Source organism: Gadus morhua, chromosome 15 (assembly GCF_902167405.1).
Source record: "Gadus morhua chromosome 15, gadMor3.0, whole genome shotgun sequence".
Taxonomy (NCBI): domain Eukaryota; kingdom Metazoa; phylum Chordata; class Actinopteri; order Gadiformes; family Gadidae; genus Gadus; species Gadus morhua.
Window position 1 is genome coordinate 6,569,393 of NC_044062.1, and position 22,394 is coordinate 6,591,786.

Here is a 22,394-nt window from a genome sequence, read left to right on the forward strand (position 1 = left end):
GTAAACAGGTCTAGCGTATATAACGTCGGCGAGGGGGGGGGGGGGGGGGGGGGGGGGGGGGGAGGCGCGGAGACGGGGTAAGGGGGTGGCGGCGGTGAGGTTTTCGTACAACTTGGCGCGCGGCGTCTCCGTAATAACACACAGAAACCGTGCGGCCGGGAGTGTTTTGGATCGTTTTTTATTTTTTTCTTCCTCTCCCTCTCTCTCTTTACCAGGCGACTAAAAGAGGAAACGGCGGAGTATAAACAGCACTCACCGCCGCCTGGTTCGGGTTACCGGGCCGCGCCGAGGCATCCTCCGGACAGCTCACACACACCACGCCGCGCTCAGGAAACACACGCAGCTCTGCGGGCCGGGGAGGAGACACAAGACAGAGAGCAAAGCAGGGCTGGTTAATAAGTGCGGGCTCAGACTCCAGGGGGGGGGGGGGGGGGCCGACTTAAGACGGGCGGGGGGGGCGGGGGGGGGTGGATAGTTTTGCGGTGGAAGTTAGTGAGGCCATCGAACGAGCTCCAAGTCTTTACTAGACCTCAGACCGAGGAGAAGATGACAGCTTACAGACCGTTGGCGGCCTTTATGAGCCACGTGAACGGCGTGAATTATTACGACGTTTTTGACGTTCAACAAAATCGGCCTCACAGGAAGCGATTCCGATGTTTTATCTGCTCCGGGGGTAAGACCGTAGAAGCACTAGGAACTATTTTTATTTTTGTATCGTTCACGTCGGCAGCTTGATAATCTATTAGCGGGACGTAGTAAATCCTTTTTCAGATGAACTAGTCCATATAATAAAAACATAACCTAACTACCCGATGACTGACAAGATTTGTGACATCGAGAATCGGAACGGCTAATAACATCGTGTGTGGTCCCAAGCGTTTCTCTCTAAATATTTGGTTGCCCCAGTGTTGTTGTTACGTTGACACATAAACATTTACTAGCGTGAAACACCAGAGCCAAAAAGTGTTTTTTTTTTTGAGTGTTTTGTCTAAGTCGAATTACAAATGGAACATCTTTTATTTACAGTAGTTGAGCGTGCGTCACTTAACGCGAGGGGGACCTGCTCACTGAGGTCAAGACCGCAGCTTGCAGCAGGTCCAAGTGCTACTTGAACATCAACATCTCGTGAGAGCAGGAATTAAATCCACCGACAGGAAGGGGATCACCTTGGGCTCTGGAATAAGTTGGCCTAGGGTCAGTGGCTGTAGACAGACCGGAGAGATGGATTCTTACTGCCCTCTGAAGACCATGGGCCCGTCACGCCCCCCCCACTTACCGAATCCCTATGCTGGAGAATCACTTAATGGTTGTCTGCTCGCTTCGCAACACCTGAGCAGGTAAGAACAGGACGTGGAAATGACAAGGGGGGAGGGAGGTAAACATTCTGACCGCTGCGAGCCCAGGCAGCACTTTCTTCACTTTCGCGTGAGATGTGGCCTAGTGGGAGCCCGGAGAGAAGGCCCATTAAACAGACGTATTGAAGGTAAAAAAAAAAGGTCTAGCATACCTCCATAGCGATCTTTTACAAGACATCTGAGGTTGTAATGTCTCTTCAGAAAATTTGCCACCAGGTTGAAGCTTGTACCTACCAAAACAAAGGGGAAAAAAATGTACTTAAATAACAGGCAAAAAACATTGCTTCTGAATACTTGATCCCTTTCTGCCGGGTTTTTTATATGAATGTTTGGAATGCTGATGTTTGATAATCCGTTCCATTGCATGAGGGTGCAGTGAGAGAGAGTGGCCACTACTCTGATGCTGCTATTCAAATCGATACGAGGCCCATGCAAAACAGGTGGACAAAGCAGATGGAGGAGGCCAACTATGGGATGGGCCAACGCAAATATGATCGCTCCTGTGTGAGACTCTGCTGGGAATGAGTTTCACTACTGGTTTCACTACTGGTTCACCGCGACCTCCGCTGATGGGGGACAGCATGGCTGGATGGAACCAGGAGCACACACTTCCAGTTCAAACTGAACAGCAGAGGAGAGTAGCAAAACCTTGTGCTTTTCTATTTTATTTGCATTGCTTTATTGGTACTTTCCTAAAATAACTCATGGTCAATGTGTTGTTGTTTTTATATCATGAGAACGACTTATTTGGTGGTTTGAATGGTGCCAGTTTGATGCCAAGTTGAATTATTGGCATCAAACTTCGACTTACCACTCAAAAGGCTTTAACCAGCTTTGGAACCACAAGGAAAGCCTTGTGTTCACCTTTGCTGTTCGCTCGCAGAGTATCAGTAAACGGCGATGCTTTTTCTGTGTTTTCATGTTTATACCGCAAAAACAGCATAAAGTCTAAATACTATTCCTTCTGCCGGCCGACGACACAGAGAAGTGATGTAAAACGTGCGGTTGGTGGCATCTATTATAAACTGCAACTGATTACACAGATTATATTAGATATCTACAAAATTTGTTTAAAACTCTTCCCAGTACCAAAACAGGAGCCTCAATCTGTTTATGTGGCCTGGCCCTTTAATAATGCACGACATCGACAGTGCTGTCCTCATTCTGGGGGTTGACTGTTGATGTGCAAGGAGCCCAATAAATTAGCATTAGGATTAGCATTAGCATTAGCGCTTATGGCCAGGCCGTAAGCGCAACTTGGCCTCTACTCTGTTTGTCATTATGTGCGGAATGTGCGATGTGCCGGGGAAAGACGAAGGCCTGTTGCCTAATCGGGTAGGAATTTGTTGACCGAAAGCGGGGGCCCAGCGAACACACGCAACACAGTTGTTGCTAATAAACAACACAACTGTCCCGGGGGGGAAACAAATCTGAAAGAGGGGCTGCTGCTGCCCTATGGGTGTGCCCTGCAACGGACGGTTCGAGGGGCAATCAGTGTCCACCTCTGCGGCGGTTCACATCAAGCAGAAGACCTGGAGTCGCGGAGCGTTGGAACCCATGGACCTGGCTATCATCTAGACTCAGCCATCAGCTTCTGGAAACTAATTTATATCCATGGGGCAGATTTTAAAACCACTGATAATGGACGTTTAGCCCCTTAAATAAATCCCACGATAATGATCACATACCAAGATGGGGTGGCTTAGGAAGGGTGGACAAGATGTGTTGAATATAATATGTTTAGTAGACAGGACGTGGTTTCATACTGGTCAATTTGGCGTGTGTCAATGCCCTCCCTCCCTCCCTCCCTTTCACTGTTGGCTAGGGAATTCCCTGTTCAATTGTAGCATCTAATTATCATCTTCGAAGAGGCAGCCATTTTGGGGGGAACACTAGGTAATGACATGGTATTAGAGAAAACGTCTCGCCACAAAACTGTCACAGGTGGACAGAAAGCCCACTGGCTAATGATTGATGGCACCGTCTCCGTCTCTTCCCCTTGGCATGTGGACTGGGCTGCATGGTCAACATCTAAGTGGATGGAATAAACAGTAGCTGCATGCTATTAGATATACCACTTTTGTTTGACTTTATCAGCAAAAGTGAGATCAGAAGGCTATGCCGTTGTATCCTATTGTGCATTATGCAGGAAAAAAAAGAAGAAGAAATAGCACATCCTTTCTGATATGTTGTATATGGTGAATAAAAGATGAGATATCTATTGACATGATCAATCGATTTTATCTTGGCATCACTTCTTGTTTACCATCATCCCTCCACATTACCTTCCTCCTTAATCACCAGTGCAAGTCTAGACACCTGGTAAACCGAGGACAAAAATAACTGAAAAGGAAAACGCCTGACATCTCAATACACCCTAATATTTCATAGATAATACACTGCAGCTATTATCAGTGTGACAGGCTGCTGAACATGCCGGTCTGGCTGCTGCTGAAGAATGTATTACCCTCCAGGGTGAATCTTTGAAGATTCACCCTGGATTTGCCCTTAGGCAAAACGCCTACGGCTTATTCCTACACTTGTTGCCTAGTAATGGTTTGTTAACTTGCAAAGCTACGAAGTCTATAATAATGGGCCTAATCGGTAATCAATCGGCGCTGTTGGTGAAGAGGTGGGTTTCGTTTTTTTTCTGGCTGCTGCTCCTCTCCTTTGAAGACGGATCGTTTTACAGGAGTGGGCATTCTGTGTGAGAAACTCGCATACAGGTTGAAATGTATTCTATTATTGTACAGAGTGCATAACTAAAGCATTGCAAATGCAGGGACTTCAAAAGGCCTCCTGTGGTGCGACCTTATAATAGAGCCATGGTTCCCTGGAAACACTTCTTTATGGTTCCAAATGCGCTTTGATCAGCGGAACCAAATATGGACATCCTGTTCGAGGATAAGCTGTAACTGGTTCGGGTTTTTTTAAGTGTAGGAGAGGACTTCCTCTATAGAAAGGTCCACAGTGCTATCATGGGCCACGGTGGAGACTGTTGTAGGTGCATTCTCGGTGGGGCCCCTTAGGCTAGGGGTCTCCCAGCAACAGGTGGGTCGTGTGGCAGCTCAGAGTGATATACAGGACATGGTTCGTGGCTGGTTTTCTATAGGCAGCCTTGGTGTTTCAATGAGACTAACAAGTTGGAAAGTGCGAGTTTACCACTGTGTTTTAGTTCAGGGCACCGTTACATTGTTTTGGATTAAGTCTATGCCAAATGTGATTCTGTACATATGTAAAATAAATATATATATTATTTCTTATCCTTTGCTTCCCAACACACTAATGGCTGGCAAATATGGGCCTTTGACCTCATATGGTAGCTCCACTCTTCCAGCTGTGTTTTAAAAATGCTTGAATAAAGTTGCATCACTTAAATCGCCACCTACAAAGAAAGGTCCATCCCCTGCAGTTTTGTCAATTTTCAGGACAAGAGAGAGGGCCGGATAGAAGACTTCTGACTGGTTCTGATTCAGACCCTTACTGCTTTTAAACGGCCCAATCTGAAACAGTATGCTTTAATTATCTCCGGTCTGGTGGCATTTACACAACACCGTGGATCAAGCCATTTATTACGCAAGGATGTCGACAAACAAACCATGCATTACTATAAATACAGATTGCAGGGCACCTTAATTGTCTGGGACCGTTCCTTTATGAGGAAAGAATCCAACGTTTCTCTTTTAGCAGGACGCCCCCGTGGTCGTCTATTACCGCGCTGGATGCCTACTCAGAGAGGAATGCAGAACTGGAGCTGGGTTCTGTTTTCCCTGCCCATTCTAGGGATCATGGAGGCACCAGGAAACAACCATCTCACTGCCCATGGATGGCTCTCTGTGTTTTTGGAAGAGCTTTGATTCAGCCCATTACACTCTTTTGCCTCATGTCTGTGCTCGACAAGTATTCCAGTTGCCTTTTCCCCTGGTGGGTTGAGCTCGGCCAATTCCCAGGACAAAGTCTGACAGGGACGTCTGGACGCGGACTTGGTTCCCAACTCCATGTCGGCCTGACTCAAGACATCAGCTGTTGCTTCAACTTCATAACGTCCTGTGCAGCGCAGAGTTGCTCTTGGCCAATCGCCCGGGCTTTCTCGTGCTAAGCTTACATTCATGTCTCTCTCTCACAAACAGTTTTGCCGGTGCCTCCCCAGGGAACGGGTGGCCTCTCTCTCTGCGGCCACTCGAACCCACAGTGCAGCGAGAGAGAGACCGCTGCTCTGTGTGGGGAGAGAACCTTGGAAGAGCGGCTCTGATTTCCTGACTTCCTCGAGGGCGGGTGACCCGGCCTCGTCCGCTGATGTGTCAAAACCTGCCGCTGAACAACATTATGACGGATCGAACCGTTCAGTAAACAAGCAATGTCACGCAATGGCCCCGGAGAGGGGTCTCGGAGTGGAGTTCGCGTCAGCCATCGAAAAACACAACCACAAAGACAACTGCGGAACAAGAACAAGATGCAGGCGAGTATGGGGTCGGCTGCCAAGGGTATTTTACTGTACTTGTGCAGTTAGTCGCACACACACACACACACACACACATACACACACTCACACATCCCCACAGCTTTCACCGCTTCCTGGGAAAACAATGAAGGGAAAGAAAAGTCAACAAACTAAAGGCACCCGGAGTAACTAGCACTGTAAGACGGAACAGAGAGGGTCGAGAGGTATTCGAGCCAGGGTCAAAGGTAAGCCCCCATGGTGCAGACTTCATTAACTCCAGTCATATCCTGAGGAGATCATTAAAAACAGCCACAGAGCCAAAAGCCTGGCCCAATTCTTTTTTTCTTCTACTTGTATTTCCCCCCCCTCCACCACTGCCCACTGCTGCTCTTGTTGGTCAACGCACACGAAAATGCAGTATCTGTGCACACATACGTAGTCCTTCCCAAAACAGCCACCCTATACTGTTCTGAGCACAACACAGTGACAAGGGGGGAGGGGGGACACGGGGGGGGGGGGGGGGGGTCTTGGAAAGCAGCATTCTGGCTGTACATTTGTCAGTGGGCCAGGGGAAGCATCGTATTAATGACACAGGACGACAAGTTGTGAGCCGGGCTGGGCAATATTGTCTGATCAAAAACTCTCCCCTTGTCTCTGACATTGTTGGCCTCTCTAGCGGGGGGACGGGGCAGAGTTACATGAGAGCATGAGGAAGCTAGCCGCATGCACGGGAGAGGAGGTGGAAGTGGTGGTCTGGGGGGGGAGTCGGGGGGGGGGGGGGGGTTAAGGGGCTTTCCAGGAAGAACAGCGCTCTCCCCCGGTCTCTCCCTCTCCCTCTCAGCGTGTGTCGTGTCGGAGCACAGTGCCTTATCATCTGGCTCAACGTCCACCTGAAACAATATTTGCACATGAGCGCTCAATTAAACATTTGGTTGAACCGTTGCTCGCGGTCACGAAATGGGACGCAGCGTGTTAGCGCTTGGGGCCAACCTATAATGCAGCATGTGACCATGGTGATCGGAGCGGGGGGAGGGGCGGGGGGGGGGGGCGGGGTTCAGAGCAAAGGACAATCCTCTTGGGGAAAAATAGAAACATGGCCTGATAAAAGAATCACAAACGGTCGCTTTGATCAATCATTACGTACTAATTAGCACCAGCGGCCATAAAGATTCCTGCAGCAGAGCACCGAAACGAGTGTGAAGCCGTTCCCCTCTTCTCATTCTAAGCTACTTTGGATAAATGTTGTGTGATTCTTGGAGAGCACTCGAGTTCTGTGTTGCACAACCTCTCTGAACCCTCCCCCCCCCCCCGATCAAGGTCCCATCGGACCCAGAGTGCCCGTGATTGCCGGTTCCCCTTGTAAATCTGCGAGGCCGTGCTGATTATTAATCTAGATGGATGAAGGCTCACAACAGAAAACATGGAGATTTTGTTCTGTGTTAAGCCAACGTTGCTTAACGAATTCAGACATGCCAGGTAACACGAGGGGTTAAACAAGTGTATAGCCGGTATCCATAATTCATAAAAGCTGTTTATTTTATGTTTTAAGGGCCGTAGTGACCTTGTACCTAGAAATAAATGCATAAAGGCCGAATTACACCGGCGGGCAGCGTCGCTTTATCGCCATCTCAGAGCTCGCTGTTTCGGACAGCACAAGGTCGATTTGGCACACTGTGCAGCCATGACACCTGTTCCATTGAAACACACATAAAACACACACACACACACACACACACATACATACACACACACACACACTAAAGCCCAAAGGAGATCCTATGATATGTAAGAGATATGGGATACTACTCATTTAAAACATCAACCGGCGTGCGTAGGAGGAAAACACAGCCGACCTCAGACATGTTGAGCACAAGTTCTGAAACAGTGCTCACTCCAGTAGGACCTGGCGACCGAGCCCGGGTTCAGGAGAGCGAGGGCCGTCGCCCTGACCAAGCTGCGGTTGAAATGGGGGGGGGAACAGTCACATGAATGTGATCCGTGCTCAGGCTACCATTCCTCTGCCCTAATTATATGGGAAAGAGTGTGGTGTGACAGCCATGACTGGGGCTGCGGTCATGTCCTAAGAGACTGCAGCTGACCCTGTGGGGGGAGAGAGAGAGTGGGGGAGAGGGAGAGAGATTGGGGGAGAGAGAGAGGGAGAGAGAGAGAGAGAGAGAGAGAGAGAGAGAGAGAGAGAGAGAGAGAGAGAGAGAGAGAGAGAGAGAGAGAGAGCAAGAAAGAGAGAGACAGAAAGAGAGAGCGAGAGAGAAAGAGAGAGGGAACTCAAAAGCAGCACACCAGGAGAAAAGAGGCAGAGATGGAGCATGAAGACCAAGTGAATGGGATGGAATTGAAAAGGATAGAGGAGATAATAGAGAACGTGTGTGTGGATGCATGTTGATAAAAGTGTGTTTGGGGATAAAAGTGTGTGTGTGAGTGCGCGTGCGTGCGTGCGTGCGTGCGTGCGTGCGTGCGTGTGTGTGTGCGCGTGCGTGTACGTGTGTGCGTGCGTGTGTGTGTGTGTGTGGATACGCATGAGTGTGTGCATGCATGCGTGCGTGCGTCTGTGTTGCAGGCCAGAATGGCGAGAGGGGGTTAGCGCTGGAGTCAGACTGTCCAATGTGTAGCTGCTGAGTAAGGCCAGAGGCTTACAGGCAGGATTTGCAGGGCAACGGCAACACCACAAAGCACCAGGGGGCCGGAGGGGTTTGAATGGAGGTTGGGAGGGCGGGCGAGTGGGGGGGGGGAGTGGAAAAGGGGGTGGATGGCAGAGGCTGGGGGTGGCTACTCCAATTGGTATCCATTTCCATCCAGGGCCTTGGAATTCCTTTGTTCCTGTCACAGGTCGCCCACCCCCCATCCTCCCACCCCCCTTCCTCCCATGCAACCCCCCCCCCCACCCCCCCTCTCCCCCCATCCCCCCTGTCCACCCACCCACCCGCCTTGATCCCGGGCAGCCTTGCAGCCGGCAAGGCCGCGGCAAGGGGCAGGTAACCCTGCCACAGGCATGCCTCTCTATTTACAGCCTGCTCTCTGCTCTGGGTAGGCAGGCCACACCGCACACAACGGACACACGTATTAATAGCAGTGGCTGGTGGTGGTGGTGGTGGTGGTGGTGGGGGGGTCTAATCATACAGGTTGTCACACGACACAATAACTTGAGCCCCAGAGTCTCTCGGGCGGACACACTGAGCGTGGATCCTTTCATCACCAGGGGAGGGAGAATATGTCTTTTAGCGAAATGCCTCGCTGACCGAAACACTCTCGGACACACGTCAACACTGCAGGCCGTTTTTTACGAGCGCCCCGCAAAAAGGCAATAGGAAAGGCAATAATTAACCCCCGCACACACACACACACACACACACACACACACACACAAGGACATCCCGCCCCTTCATTTCGGCTCTTCACACATCCTCCGCATTCTTGGTGGGTCATTCGTAAACACGTTCTCACACAAGTAAAGCAATCCGGCAACACTTGTGCTCCGTCCGCGGCGGCCCTGTCCGGGGCAGCTTTAAGCCTCCTCGGTAGACGCTGCCAAGGGGAGTCAGTGGTACACTGTGCATGGCTCGCAAAGCTCTCTCCCACGGCTATTAGTGACCATTCATCTGGGGAGCCTGGGAAAATGCCTGCGCTGCCTGCAGTGGCCATGGGGGAACGGGTTGGCAGGTGTTCCCTCCCCCTAAAGCCCCACCACCTGTGTGAGAGGGGAGAGCCAGAGAGAGAGGGGACCCGAGCTGCTGGCCCTGGCCAGGAAGAAGGCGAGGAGGCTGGGTACCGCGGTGGGGACTTTCGCCGCGGCCGCTGGAGGCTGGGGAGGGGGGCGGGCGCGGCAGGGGCCGGGGAACCAACGACCAAGCAACGAATCGATAGCGAGGTTGGCGCTTGGATGCTTGGACGTGAGGCATGTGTGCGGTTTATTGAAATGGCGTTTTAGCTGAATCTGTGTTAAGAGGGGACGCGTCTCTTTTACGCCCCCATTGGGGACATGGGAAGTGGGGGGACGCTCACACAGTACACACACGGCTCGTCGAATACACAGCAACATCGAATCGAGTCGTAAATAGAACTAGACTGAGAACCAAATATGTAGCGATATCCTTAAGTCAACTACTTAAGTAAGATTAGATAAGATGAAACAATAAGTAAAGGCAAATAGTTGTTTTATTCCCGTCTGAATGATAATATGCTTTGGGACATTGCATTGGTATTCATGGTCCTGATCTGACAAATAGGGGCTTCCCACTCATTCCTGCAGGGGCAGATCAGGGCATCTCCACCAACAGAAGACGGGACAGTACATTCAAACAGCGTAAACCACCAGCTTCCTCCCTTGAATGCCTCTCGTATCAAATAACACACGCACGCATAAAAAAAAAAGTATTCCTCTAAACACAGAGAACCCACTACCCGCTCATTCTTCCATGTGTAATTACCCTGTAAAAATGTGGGTGTGCTGCAGTCCAGCAGAGGGAATGCAGCGAGCCTCTCCCAAGCTCTCCCCCCGGCTCCCCAGCCTTCTAGGGTCCAGCGTGTCCATTTATGCTTGGCCAGAGCCAAGAGGTTTTGGTGGGAAAAGTTCCCCGTGTCCAGCACTCTCAAAACATAAATAAATCACATCACTATGAGCTAATCATGAATTCTCAAGTAGCATGCCTTAAAAAAAAAAGCAAAAAGAAGATGAAGATGGAAGAGAAGAAGAAGGAGGAGGAGGAGGAAGAGACGTTTCAGGGGGGGGGGGGGTTGTGGCTGACATTTAAAAAAAAAAATTGGCAGCTGAGATTTAGGGAAATTGGCAGGATTTATCTTCCCAAGAGATAAGGGACTAGACCTCTATGACATGTTCAATGGGTGTTATGTGTGCTGCACTAAGACACACACACACACACACACACACATTACACACACACATTACACACACACACACACATTACACACACACATCACACACACACACACACACACACACACACACACACACACACACACACACACACACACACACACACACACACACACACACACACACACACACACACACACACACACACAAAAGAAAACACTGGCGGACAAAAACATGCAACTTAACTAAATAAACGCCCCCCCCAAAAAAAAAAAAACACAAAGTCCACAAATATCCCATTCCTCGGATGCCTTCTGGACGCGGACGTCGCAGCGTGGTGGAATGCTCTGAGCTGTTGATGGCTCATTTGAAGAGCCAACAGCTGAGGCCGTTCCGCGGTTCCGCGGGCCGGGTGCGCGGGCGGGCGTGGGGCCTGTGGAGCCCACACTGGCACCAGCGTCCTCGCCGCCAACCACCTTACAGGCTGAACCCAGCTCCGCGCTGAACCCAGGTCCTATTCCTGGCCCAGACATCAATACAAAGAACCGCACTTGGCACCTTAGGCGTCAGGCCCCGCGTGTGTGTGCACACCACGTGGAAAATATACACACAGATATACACACGCACACACACACACACGCGGCCTCACTGTGTCTCATCGTCTGTCTGACACACATCCCTCCCTCAGGTAGCTCACGGGGCTACATGAATAAACAGAAGAGGTTAAACAGCCGACACGTTCATTGGGATACCGGCGGGAAAGACCATCTTCACTACCACCGTATGACCCCTCTTGAACGCTCTGTGAAGTTCTGCGAGGATTAGCAGGTTAGCGTTTGACCCTGCCGGAGAAAAAAAAAAAAAAAAGTAAAAGAATGACCCCCATACTTAATACCCCACCCTGAGGTCTGCCGGGCTTCCCTCCCAGAGCCAGGAGTCTGTGGTCCGTGTTTTATGGCTCCAACAAGCCCGGCGCTTCTCACAGTCTCTCTCTCTCTCTCTCTCTCTCTCTCTCTCTCACTCTTCTCCCTCCACCTCAAGCACTGCTCTACCTCGCTCGCTCACGTGGGGCCACAAACGAAAGGCCAAGAATGTCAATACGCTCCCTTAAGACCTTTAAGAGGACCGGGAGCCCGTGGGTTGTGGCGAGGCCGTCGCTGAGGCGGTACTCTGGTTCGTGTCATGAGGAGAGGGTGGAGAGGGGAGGTGGAGGACGCGAGGGGTGGGGAGGTGGAGAGCATGAGGGGTGGTGGTGGGGGTGGTGCTGGTGGTGGTGCTCCGATATTGGAATGGAGCTATGTTCCGATAGTTTTGTTCTTGGCAGCGTGGCAGGAAACGCAATTATTTTTGACATGCATATTTTACTATTGCTCATCTCGCCCTTGTTCACACAGTTGATTTTGTGTGTTTGTGTGTATGTGTGAGTCATTGTGACTGTTGGTGTGTAGTTGAGCATTTGTGCATGCCTGCATGTTCCTAAATGTGAATTTTGTGTGTGACTTTGCATGTCAATGTTTATTCGTATGAGTGGGTTTCATTTATGTGAATGTGTGTCAGTTTGTATCTCTGTGCGCGTATGTGTACGTGTGCGTGTCTGCGGTAGCGCATCGTTGTCCGTCTAGTTTCTATCTGCCTGCCTGTCAATCTCCCTGCCTGCCTTTCTGAGTACAGTCATCCCATCAGAGCCCGTCTATCCGCAGTCTGTCAGTGGGAATACATGTCAGGCTGTTCAGTAACTTTACCCTGTCAGCCTGTTCACACCTAACCCGGGGGGAGGCTATAACCCAGCGACACGGCGTCACTCCTTCCCGGTCGCTCCCTCTGCGAGTATGTACACACACACAACAATGCACAAAGCACCGACCGCATACACAGAGAAAGTTTGCAAATAAACCTCAGCCTGTGCGCGCGGGGAGCTTGATGCGAGAGCGAATGCTGACAACATGTTTATACTGTGCCCACGCCGCGGCCCGCGCCCCTTGTGCATCTGCATACCAACGGGCAGGTGCACGTACGCATGTGAGATTGTTGTGTGGATAAACACACGCCCTGCCGCGTGCACACACACACACACACACGCGCGAGCGTAGACACACACACACACCAACACACAAACGGACACACACACAAAGACACGGAGACGCAAACACGCAGACGCACACGTGCAGCTGAGGCTAAGGCGTAGCTGGAAAGGGTGTAGCGTGAGAGTCTTGTTCTTTTGCTACAGGGGAAACTTTATGGGGCTGGTTGCCCTGTAATCCCCCTCTGACAGTCAGGCCAGGCCTGCTGAGTGAGCTCTGGTTAACAGCCCTTAACTGCTGGCTGCTAAAGGCTGCAAGCTCCACATTGTCTAAATTGTTTTCACCTGGACAGGTAATGGTCCAGGGTCAAGAGAAATAAAGAACGATTAAAGATTGTCAAAGATTGTGTGGAGATTATGCGATGTATTTGTGTTGCAATGGAACATCATAATTGTTACTTCACAATTTTACCTATGTATGATGTCTTTCTTTTCCCTCTCTATGATGTCATAACTGTGCATTGTTTTTCATTTTTTTCTTTTCTCTATCTCTTTTTTCTGTCAACCGTTCTCTTTTCTTCTTTATCCTGTTTTTGTGTATTGTTGATTTATTGCATGTTTGTCTTGTTAAACGTGGACCCCAGGGAGAGTAGCTGTTGCCAAGTGTAATGGCTAATTGGGATCCTAATAAACTAAACTAAACTAAAGACGTGACATAACCATTCGGTAACAGGCGTGTTGTCCTGTCTTGTGCAACTGCGGCTTCTCAATTTGTTGTCAATCCAGACAACCAGAGAATGGTTGACAGCGGCCCCGAATCTGGTTTGTTTCTTATGAGCTGACTGTGGATCCCATGGGGCCCTCAGCCCTCCATCTGATTGCTTGGTATGCCGTTCTCACCGGCTTTAGTGTTTTGATGGATTCATTATTTGACTGACAATAACATTCTTCCTTCTATTTTATTAGGCTGCCTGACAACTCATCAACAAAGGCGTGTCAAGAAAACACGTTGGGAAGAGGTTAGCTCTGGCTGTGTTTAATGGCCTCCCAACGTGCATGTGAAACCCGGGTGCGAGATGTGCCAAGGCAAACACAGGGGAACACAATAGGAAAAGCACTGTATCAGAGCTGGTCTCCACGGGTCACACCCTGGTTGTCGAAAGCCAACCGTGCCTCAACTAGTCGAGTTATTTTCTCCTCCCACACTCCTCTCCAAGGGAGAAGGTAGCCATGACACACATTGCCGAATGTTTTGAAACTGTCTTCCCACCCTTCTCAAGGATTTGTGCAACCTGCCCCTGTGTACAGTAAAGAGTCATATCTCTGCAGCTGAGCTTAAATGGAACAAGTGGTGGCGCCGAACGAATAAAAGAGCCAAGTTCAACATAAAAAAAAATAAAAGTCCCTTCAGATCCAAGGCCTGGTGACAGACACAGCAAAGAAAGATTGATAGAGGAATAGAAGAAAGGAGAATGAATGACTTGATTGTTGAAGGAATGAGCTGTGGCTTGAATTCAAAGCCGATAAATCATGTGTTCTAATTAGCGTCCTCTGAATATTTCAATGATCGCTATCTGCAAGAAAAACAGAGAATCATCCATGCTGCCTACACTGCAGAACATTTGAGGCGATCTCCTTTTGTGGATGTAGATTACTGCATTACTGGTGAGTGGGTGTGCGTTAGTGTAGATCGGTGTGTGTGTGTGTGTGTGTGTGTGTGTGTGTGTGTGTGTGTGTGTGTGTGTGTGTGTGTGTGTGTGTGTGTGTGTGTGTGTGTGTGTGTGTGTGTGTGTGTGTGTGCGTGCGGATGTGTGTGTTGTACACGTGTGCGTGTGTGTGTACTATACCAGTAGCGCTAAAGGCCTTGGCGGGCAGCAGTTCCTTCCTGTGCTTGGCCGGCTTATGGAGGCGCTCGGCATGCAGCTTCACCCTCTGCTCCACCGCACCCTGAACCAGCACCGCTACCTCCTACCACACAGCACAGGGGGGGGGATCACGATGCACCCTGAACCAGCACTGCTACCTCCTACCACAGCACAGCGGAGATCACGATCAGTGAGCCTTAATCCAATTTATCTGCATCAGAAGCAACTTCCAAAGGAGGAACCGTCACTTATATTATTTTATATAATCGAGTACTGCTTCGGTTGAAGTACGTAAACGGCCCGACTTCTCTGCACGTATCTCTGCGCAAAAACGGTGTTGATGTTGCAGACAGCGGTTTGTTCCACAAAACGTGTCTGGAGCGAGCAATGCTCCCTCCTTTGATATCAAATAACAAGTGCAATGGTTTTCCCTTAAACCCGCTCTTTGATCAATTCATTATTTTATTTAATTAATTGATTGAACTCTAAGGAAAAATGATGGTGGTATACTAGGAACCTTGTGTTTTGTCAACTACAGGGATTTTTCCCATGTGGAGGGTGGGGGGGGGATGATGGGTGTCTCTGTAAAAGAAAAGAGTTGGCATTTCTCCGTGAGAATCCCCGGGAAGAAGAAAGAGAAAGGCTTAAAGTCATTTCGGATTCCACGCTGCAGCTTCCCATTGTCACCGCACCCCCCCGACCGGAACATGAGCTATACATCCACAGCCACCATCCAAGCCCTCCTCTCTCCCCCCCCCCTGCATGCCCCGTACCTCAAGGTGCTCCGCAGTCAACCAGCTGGTGTCCTCTTCCCGGGCGCCCAGGGGCAGTGCGTGCACGTCCACCAGCACGGCGACGTTCCCACACTGCAACACAAAGAGGGCCGGTGCAGCCACAGGTTGCTGAGGGGCATGTCGGGGGGGGGGCTCCAGACAACAAAGGGAAATCAGAGTGCGCTTTGATTGACAGGGGGAGACACAAAACCCCGTCCAACGACCCCCTGTGCGTTGTCACCCGAGGGTCGGTCGGTCGGTCGGTCGGTCGGTCGGTCGGTCTCTCTCTCTCTCTCTCTCTCTCTCTCTCTCTCTCTCTCTCTCTCTCTCTCTCTCTCTCTCTCTCTCTCTCTCTCTCTCTCTCTCTCTCTCTCTCTCTCTCTCTCTCTCTCTCGTCGCAAAACAATAAGGTGAGGCTGAACCTGTTTCCTCCAGTTTTACCATCGTAATTAAAACAACAACGACGACGAAGACACGTGAGCTCATGTTACTTAGTCGCTCGATGTGGCCCCGGCATTCAGAGTCCAGACACGGGCAGCTCTCTGCACACAGGTGACAGCAATACACACACGCACACATACAGGCACACACACACGCACACACACAGAGACACAAACAGCGCACATCTGTCCTGAGGCATCACACACCGCTGCGAGCGTTACACGGCGGTTCCGTTGCAGGCCAGGGGTTGTAAATTCCTAGCCTTGCAGAAAGCCCGGCCGGGGGGGGGGGGCCCCCAGCCAGCCGGATTCCCGGCACTCTACGTCATCATGTCATCGACGGCGGGCCACGCGGGACCGACAAGAGGCCCCCCCGCTCCAGACGCCACGGCTGGTTAGGCCGCCGTTACATCTCGTCCGCGGGCGGCCCTGATTATGGTTTACACATGAGTACAAATGGGCGAGCGGCACGTCCCCCCACCACCACCATCACCCCCCCCCCCCCACCGACCGCCGTCTCCAGGTCCCCTGGTACCGGGCGGCGGAGGCCGGGGCTCTCTCGTGCGAGCCCCGCGTCCCGCCGGACCGGGAAGTGATGGATGGCGGCGGAGGACCCCCCCGCCGAGTGACAACACCTGGCGCCGGGCGACGAGCGGTTCCTTCCCGGGGCCGCGGAAGGCCACGACGCAGTCCCCCCCCCCCCCCCCCCCCCCCCCCCCCCTCCTAACCCCACCTCAACCCCCGGACTTCGACGGCCTCGAAGACGGGTACGGGACATGCGGAGAGGCGCACATGAAGACAATACCAGACGCACACACACACACACACACACACACACACACACACACACACACACACACACACACATGCGCTTCCAAGGTCACGGTTCCGGAAGCGGAGCGGAGGCCGGACACTGCGGCCGGGGGGGCGGGCTGTAGTCACTTCATAACAGTGAGTGTTTAGGCCTCATCGGGGCGAGGTCTCCGCTGAGATGTTATTTCAATCAGGACCACAATACAGACCCAAGCCTGCTTGAGACAAGAACATTCTTTGTAGAAGAACATTTTTAAACGAAAGCCCCTTCATCGTCCACGACATTAACTTTCCTGGCATAGATACATTATCATAAATATATGAATGATACATTCATACGTTTATTAATGATGGATTACGTATTCTAGACACAAGGCTACTTGTTGCAAGATAACGATATTTTTTTAGTACCTTTAATGTTCGTATCTTGGGGAGGGAGGGGGGCAGATATACAACCATCACGTTACTTTAAGTACACAACATGGGGATGCAATCTGTCCAACTGACATGGCAATTGCTTCAACATTGTCATTGTTCCCCTGAAGGGGAATATCAACAGTTGGCGGTTGTCTTTATCCAGTGTTTAATGTTCTCTAAACGGCGAGTCGCTGTGGAGTGGGGAGAGCGCCCTCACATGGTCAACGTTGAACGTTCATTAAACGTTCAACGTGTGTAGGAATCGTCGGCCTGCAACTCTTTAACATGTGGGACAGTTTGTAATCAATTACTAATGCAAATACAGCCAAACATTAAACTAACTGAGTGTATCCGGCCAGTTTACCAGATTTTCTGATTTACACAACCCCAGATTTCAGCAAAAGAGGCTTTCGGAATTATAGCTGTCACACAGCATGGAACCGGCATCTCAAAGATAAAATGGCGTCCCCACCCCCAACACCACCACCCCTAAGCAATGAAACTCTGGTGTGGCCCCTGATTCAAAAGGCTCATTCAACCCCGCTCAATGGTTGCAATGTCATTGTGGAGATGTAACCACGGCAACCCCCTGTCTGTTTATTCAAGGTTAACATTGCGCCGGTGAATTAGAAGGGAATCAAGTTCTCATTTTAATAATGGACACATTTGTTCTTATTGATGAACTGTTACTAATCCACTCATACGTACAATGTTTCTGTGTGAACGAACAAGACAAAACCGAGCACCGATTAATGACCCTAAAGACAAAGTACCTGACGCATGTCTTATGGTAAAATTACAATTATATTACTTCCCAGATTTATGTCTTTCCTCTTTGACTCTGTGACACATTAAAAAGGTTGTTAAAAATCAACAACAGGGGTGGGCCTCAAATCAAGTCACTTAAAAATATTAAATTCTCTCACCATCATCATCGTACTCAAGCATAGGTTAGAGAGGGGGATCGGGCGATCATAAAAGTTATTTTTAAACACCCGTTCTTCCAGGGACATAAAAAGCAATGAGCCGGAGCATGGCTCTGAATATGCGGGTGGTTCTCACGTATAGAACGGGATGTGTGCGTCTGTGTGTGTCAGTGTGGGGACCGCTCTCCCCTAAAGATCCCTTTTGTCTCATGGCGAGCTAAGGACGGTCAGTGGCTTCAGCTGACTGCTTTCAACAATTACTGCTCCGTGGGAAACCCTAGTCGTGGGGAACGGGCCCCTGTCAATAAGGCCGTGAAGCCCCCCCGACGGCATGCTAAGTCCCGGGCTGAATGCAGGGACGACAACGGTGTCCGGATCCTAGCATGACATTCTTTTGGGGCCTAAAATGTCAACACACAGTTGCGGTTGGCCAGCTATTACAGAGCTTTATTGTTTTCCGATGTGCGATGAGATAGTGTCACTCAAGGCTGGGAGGGTTATTGACGAATGAACACTGAATCCGAGCCATCGATCCGTTGATGGTCAGAGCAGGATTTGCCAAGGGGTCAATGCACCAGGGTTCGCGGCTTACAATTACAACTAATGTGATCAATATCCCGAGGTAAGGGGAAGGCATCTGGTGGTCGCTCGAGTAGCATATAGCAAGGGGGGGGGAGAGAGACAGAGAGAGGGAGAGGGACAGAGAGAGAGAGAGAGAGAGAGAGAGAGAGAGAGAGAGAGAGAGAGAGAGAGAGAGAGAGAGAGAGAGAGAGAGAGAGAGAGAGAGAGAGAGAGAGAGAGAGAGAGAGAGAGAGAGAGAGAGAGAGAGAGGAGAAAGAGACCACCAAAATAGTGAGTTTATTAAGTTTGTCTTCTTTTTTTGCACACAGAGCCAGACACGCTCGCCTGGTCCTCCTTTATCACATTACAGGCCTCAGACAAGATTAGCCTGGGAACTCGCCATCAACGATAACATTTCTCTACCACTCACACGAACAAACAACATGTGATTTTCAGGGGTTTTCTGAATAGTGGGCTTTATTATTTCCAAGAACACAACCTACAAAAATCACACTAACAAGAATGTATTAGTTCACCTAGCACATTTCAGGATTCAGTGAAGGCCCTGCATTCTTGGGTTGCTTTATTTTTGTCATAAGACTGCAACATTTAATCTCTCTAACCTGAGGTTTAAGAAAGTGGTTTTGGTGGAATCTAAACGCGCACAAAGGCTCCAACTACAATCCTATCGGGTGATTATATTGACCATCTTAGAACACAAAGAGGGTCCTGTGAGGTGAACCCTGGCTATGACCCCTGACCCCCATGTGATGAGCCTTCCAAACCAAGCTGCCGTCTCCATTTGATGCAAAACTTCACAAGCAGCAAAAAAAAAAAAAGAAACCTTTGTGGACGTATTCATGGAAACCAAATGAACCGTGTATCCCAGAGATGAGGAGCTCTGAAAAGAAAAAAAAACTAAAAAGGTTCCTGGTGCACACAACTAAAAAGCAAGTCAGCCTAATCTTCTGTCTACTATCAAAGGCACAAAATTAACATTCCACAACCTATCACTCTAACCTAAATACATAAACAGGGTGCATTTTTTGTTCTAAAGTTTATGTTTTTACTTTGACAACTTTGAACAACAATACAAAAGTATTGAGGAAGAAGATTGAACTTTCATCTCCCATTTCCGTGTGATAGGTAATCATTTAGACAGGGCCGAGTCTGTTGGATGTTGCTTTGTACCGTATCGGTTAACATGAAATTCGTCCCCTCACTTCCTCCTCTGCTTTCATTGTTATGCCCTACAGACAGCAGCGTATCTTAAGCTTCAATTACCTCATTTTTCAATTGACACGACCAAAACCATTGATTCAGTGCAGCACGTTGATGTCTGCAGATAAGGATAAATAATTGATGCACCATCTTTGTACACAGTACACAATATCATTTTTCAAGCTGACAATCCAGGCTCCGTCTAGATTTAAAGTCAGATTATCACGTGTTGTTATTATAAGACTGATAATGAACTCAACACCCAGTGCAGTGCTATGGATCACACTGTTTTTTAACATCATGTTAAACATCGGTGTGTGAGAGGAGCAGCATGGGAATTGGGAGTAGAGCCCTTGTATCGTTGTTGTTGCATACAACAGCCGGCTCAAGGCATGGTACAGACAGACAGGGATCGCAGGATAATACGTTGACGAGCCCTTTAACGCTGCGCTGAGAAAGTTCCACAGGAAGTCTCCCTTCACAGAGAGGAGCGCTAAAGTGGGCCAGCGGTGTTTTGTTCTCTGCCATCCACTGTTTTTTTATGATAAACTGGGAGCAGGGGGGGAATGAGTGAGCGCACCAAAAAGTGATATTTAATACCCCTCTCCTTTATTGTGCCATCCTTTGTGAACCGTCACACAGTAAATGAATAGAAACGAGTCTTCCTGCGGGCTAAGCCCAACTTCCCCTACTAATAGTTCCCTGCTGCCCATAATCCACCGCGTGGCGTGCCATGGACAGCGAGGAGGGGAGAGAAAACATATCAGGAAGATTACAGCGACGACCCCGCTAACTGCCCCACGGTTCAAACCCAAGCACCATAAACTAGTCTATTTTTGGCCGGCGACCAGTAAATAAACAAACAGCCAATCAATCCACACTGAACGCCGCTTTCGCTTTTTCTGTTGGTGAAGGCTCTGGCCTACATCAACCCTCAGTTCCCCCCCCCCCCCAAGAAACACTCTTTACCTTTTTCCTTATCGCCCTCCCAGACCATGCAGCAAATCCTCCCAACGGCGTTGCTCAGAGTTGGGCACGGGGCCCAAAGCGCTGTGAGCAAGGCGGAGCGTCCCCCCCTTCGCTGCCCTTTGCCTTTGCTATCACACTGTACAAGAACCAGAGCCCCTTGGTCTGCACTTAGCCCAGGGGCTAACACTAACCAGCCACAGATGTTTACATTGGGATAGAAGGGGCAGCAGATGCAGCCTCACTCAATAAAACTTGCATCTCTCTTTCTTTCCCTTTCTCTCTCTCCCTCTTTTTCTTTCCCTGCCCTGGGGGGAGTATTTACATCTGTGCAATGTGACGACCGTGTTTAAAAGCCACATTCACGTCGTTTTAAAGTCCACTCCTGCGGTCTTTGTTCTCGGGCTCACCTGTCGTTCCTCTTTAGATAATTACCAGTGCCTGTCCTATCATTGTTGCAGGGAGACATAATTGAACGAATCGTTTTGCTTTGTTCCCCAAAAGCATTGCACACTGAAGCAAATTTTTCCCTAAAAGGACACCTGAGTGTTTTTACATTTGATGATAAGAAAGGAGCACAGCCAAGGAGAGAAATTCCAAGAGCAAGAACAGACAGGAATATCTTCCGGCTAACATTCAACATGCAAAGCAAGGTCAGAGCCATCCTTGATTTACTGGAGAAGAGATAGGCACATGAAGGAAGGCCATGGTCCTCATTCCCAGAGAAGAGCAGCAGATTAGGGGATCAAAGAGGAACCTGGGTCAGCCACCTAATCTACCCTAATCACAGCTCAAATAAAAAAAAGAAAGAATAGTTTCTGCTCACGGCGCAGGGCTTAATGTGAGGTCCGCTATGAGCTCAGCCACAGTAATACTTCACAGCACATCCCAACCTCTGACGGAGTACAGTGCTGGGATCCCTCAAGCACTCCCCCCTCCCCCCCTTCAAACCCAATCTGAACCCCCCCCTGGTCCACCCGCTACATCAGGAAAAGAGGGTCCCTGTGGTACCTGGACACCACTGAAAGGCAGATGGTGGTCCGCAGCAGACCAGTGAGGCCCCCGGCCAGACCGGCGTGAGCCCCGGAGCAGAGGATCTGTTCTCCACGCCCGGGGGCTCTTAGCGGAGGTCTGAGTGGCAGGTCATAGAGGCACACGGCTATGTGTGTAAAGGAGGTTTCCAGCACCCCCTGCGGCTCGGCGGCCTCAACTGAGGGAGCCGCTTTTGAAAAACATGCAAGAAGCCAAGATCGTAAAGCCCAGTAACGGCCGGACCACCTCAAACACAGCCCCCTTGGACATTGTGGAGATAACTTTTACATTAGATAGCCGCAGACTACAGAGTATGATTAAAGTTGGTGTGTGTGTGTGTGTGTGTGTGTGTGTGTGTGTGTGTGTGTGTGTGTGTGTGTGTGTGTGTGTGTGTGTGTGTGTGTGTGTGTGTGTGTGTGTGTGTATTGGCTGGTGTGTTTTTGTGTGAGTATCGGCTGGAGTAGAGTATGATTAAAGTTTACTTGTGTGTCTGAACTTTGGCTGGTGCGTTGGTGAGTGAGAGTGAGTTGGTTTGTGTGTGTGTTTGTATCTGTATGTTGGCTAGTGTGTGTGTGTGTGTGTGTGTGTGTGTGTGTGTGTGTGTGTGTGTGTGTGTGTGTGTGTGTGTGTGTGTGTGTGTGTGTGTGTGTGTGTGTGTGTGGATGGGTGTGTGTGTGTGTGTGCAAAAAAGAGGCGGGCAAACTGTTGTTTCCCA

The 22,394-nt window shown here is 49.9% G+C and overlaps 1 protein-coding gene across 3 annotated transcripts in view; it reads right to left on the reverse strand.

The window, feature by feature from the left end:
- Positions 1–22,394, reverse strand: part of slx4ip (SLX4 interacting protein) — a 34,756-nt gene that overhangs the window by 10,492 nt on the left and 1,870 nt on the right. For all 3 annotated transcript variants that reach the window (XM_030378608.1, XM_030378606.1, XM_030378609.1), the window contains exons 4-7: positions 15,304–15,396; positions 14,513–14,633; positions 1,508–1,585; positions 257–345 (exon numbers count right to left, since the gene is read on the reverse strand). In XM_030378608.1, the coding sequence (XP_030234468.1) occupies positions 257–345; positions 1,508–1,585; positions 14,513–14,633; positions 15,304–15,396 (381 nt within the window). The remainder of the gene's footprint in view (positions 1–256; positions 346–1,507; positions 1,586–14,512; positions 14,634–15,303; positions 15,397–22,394) is intronic.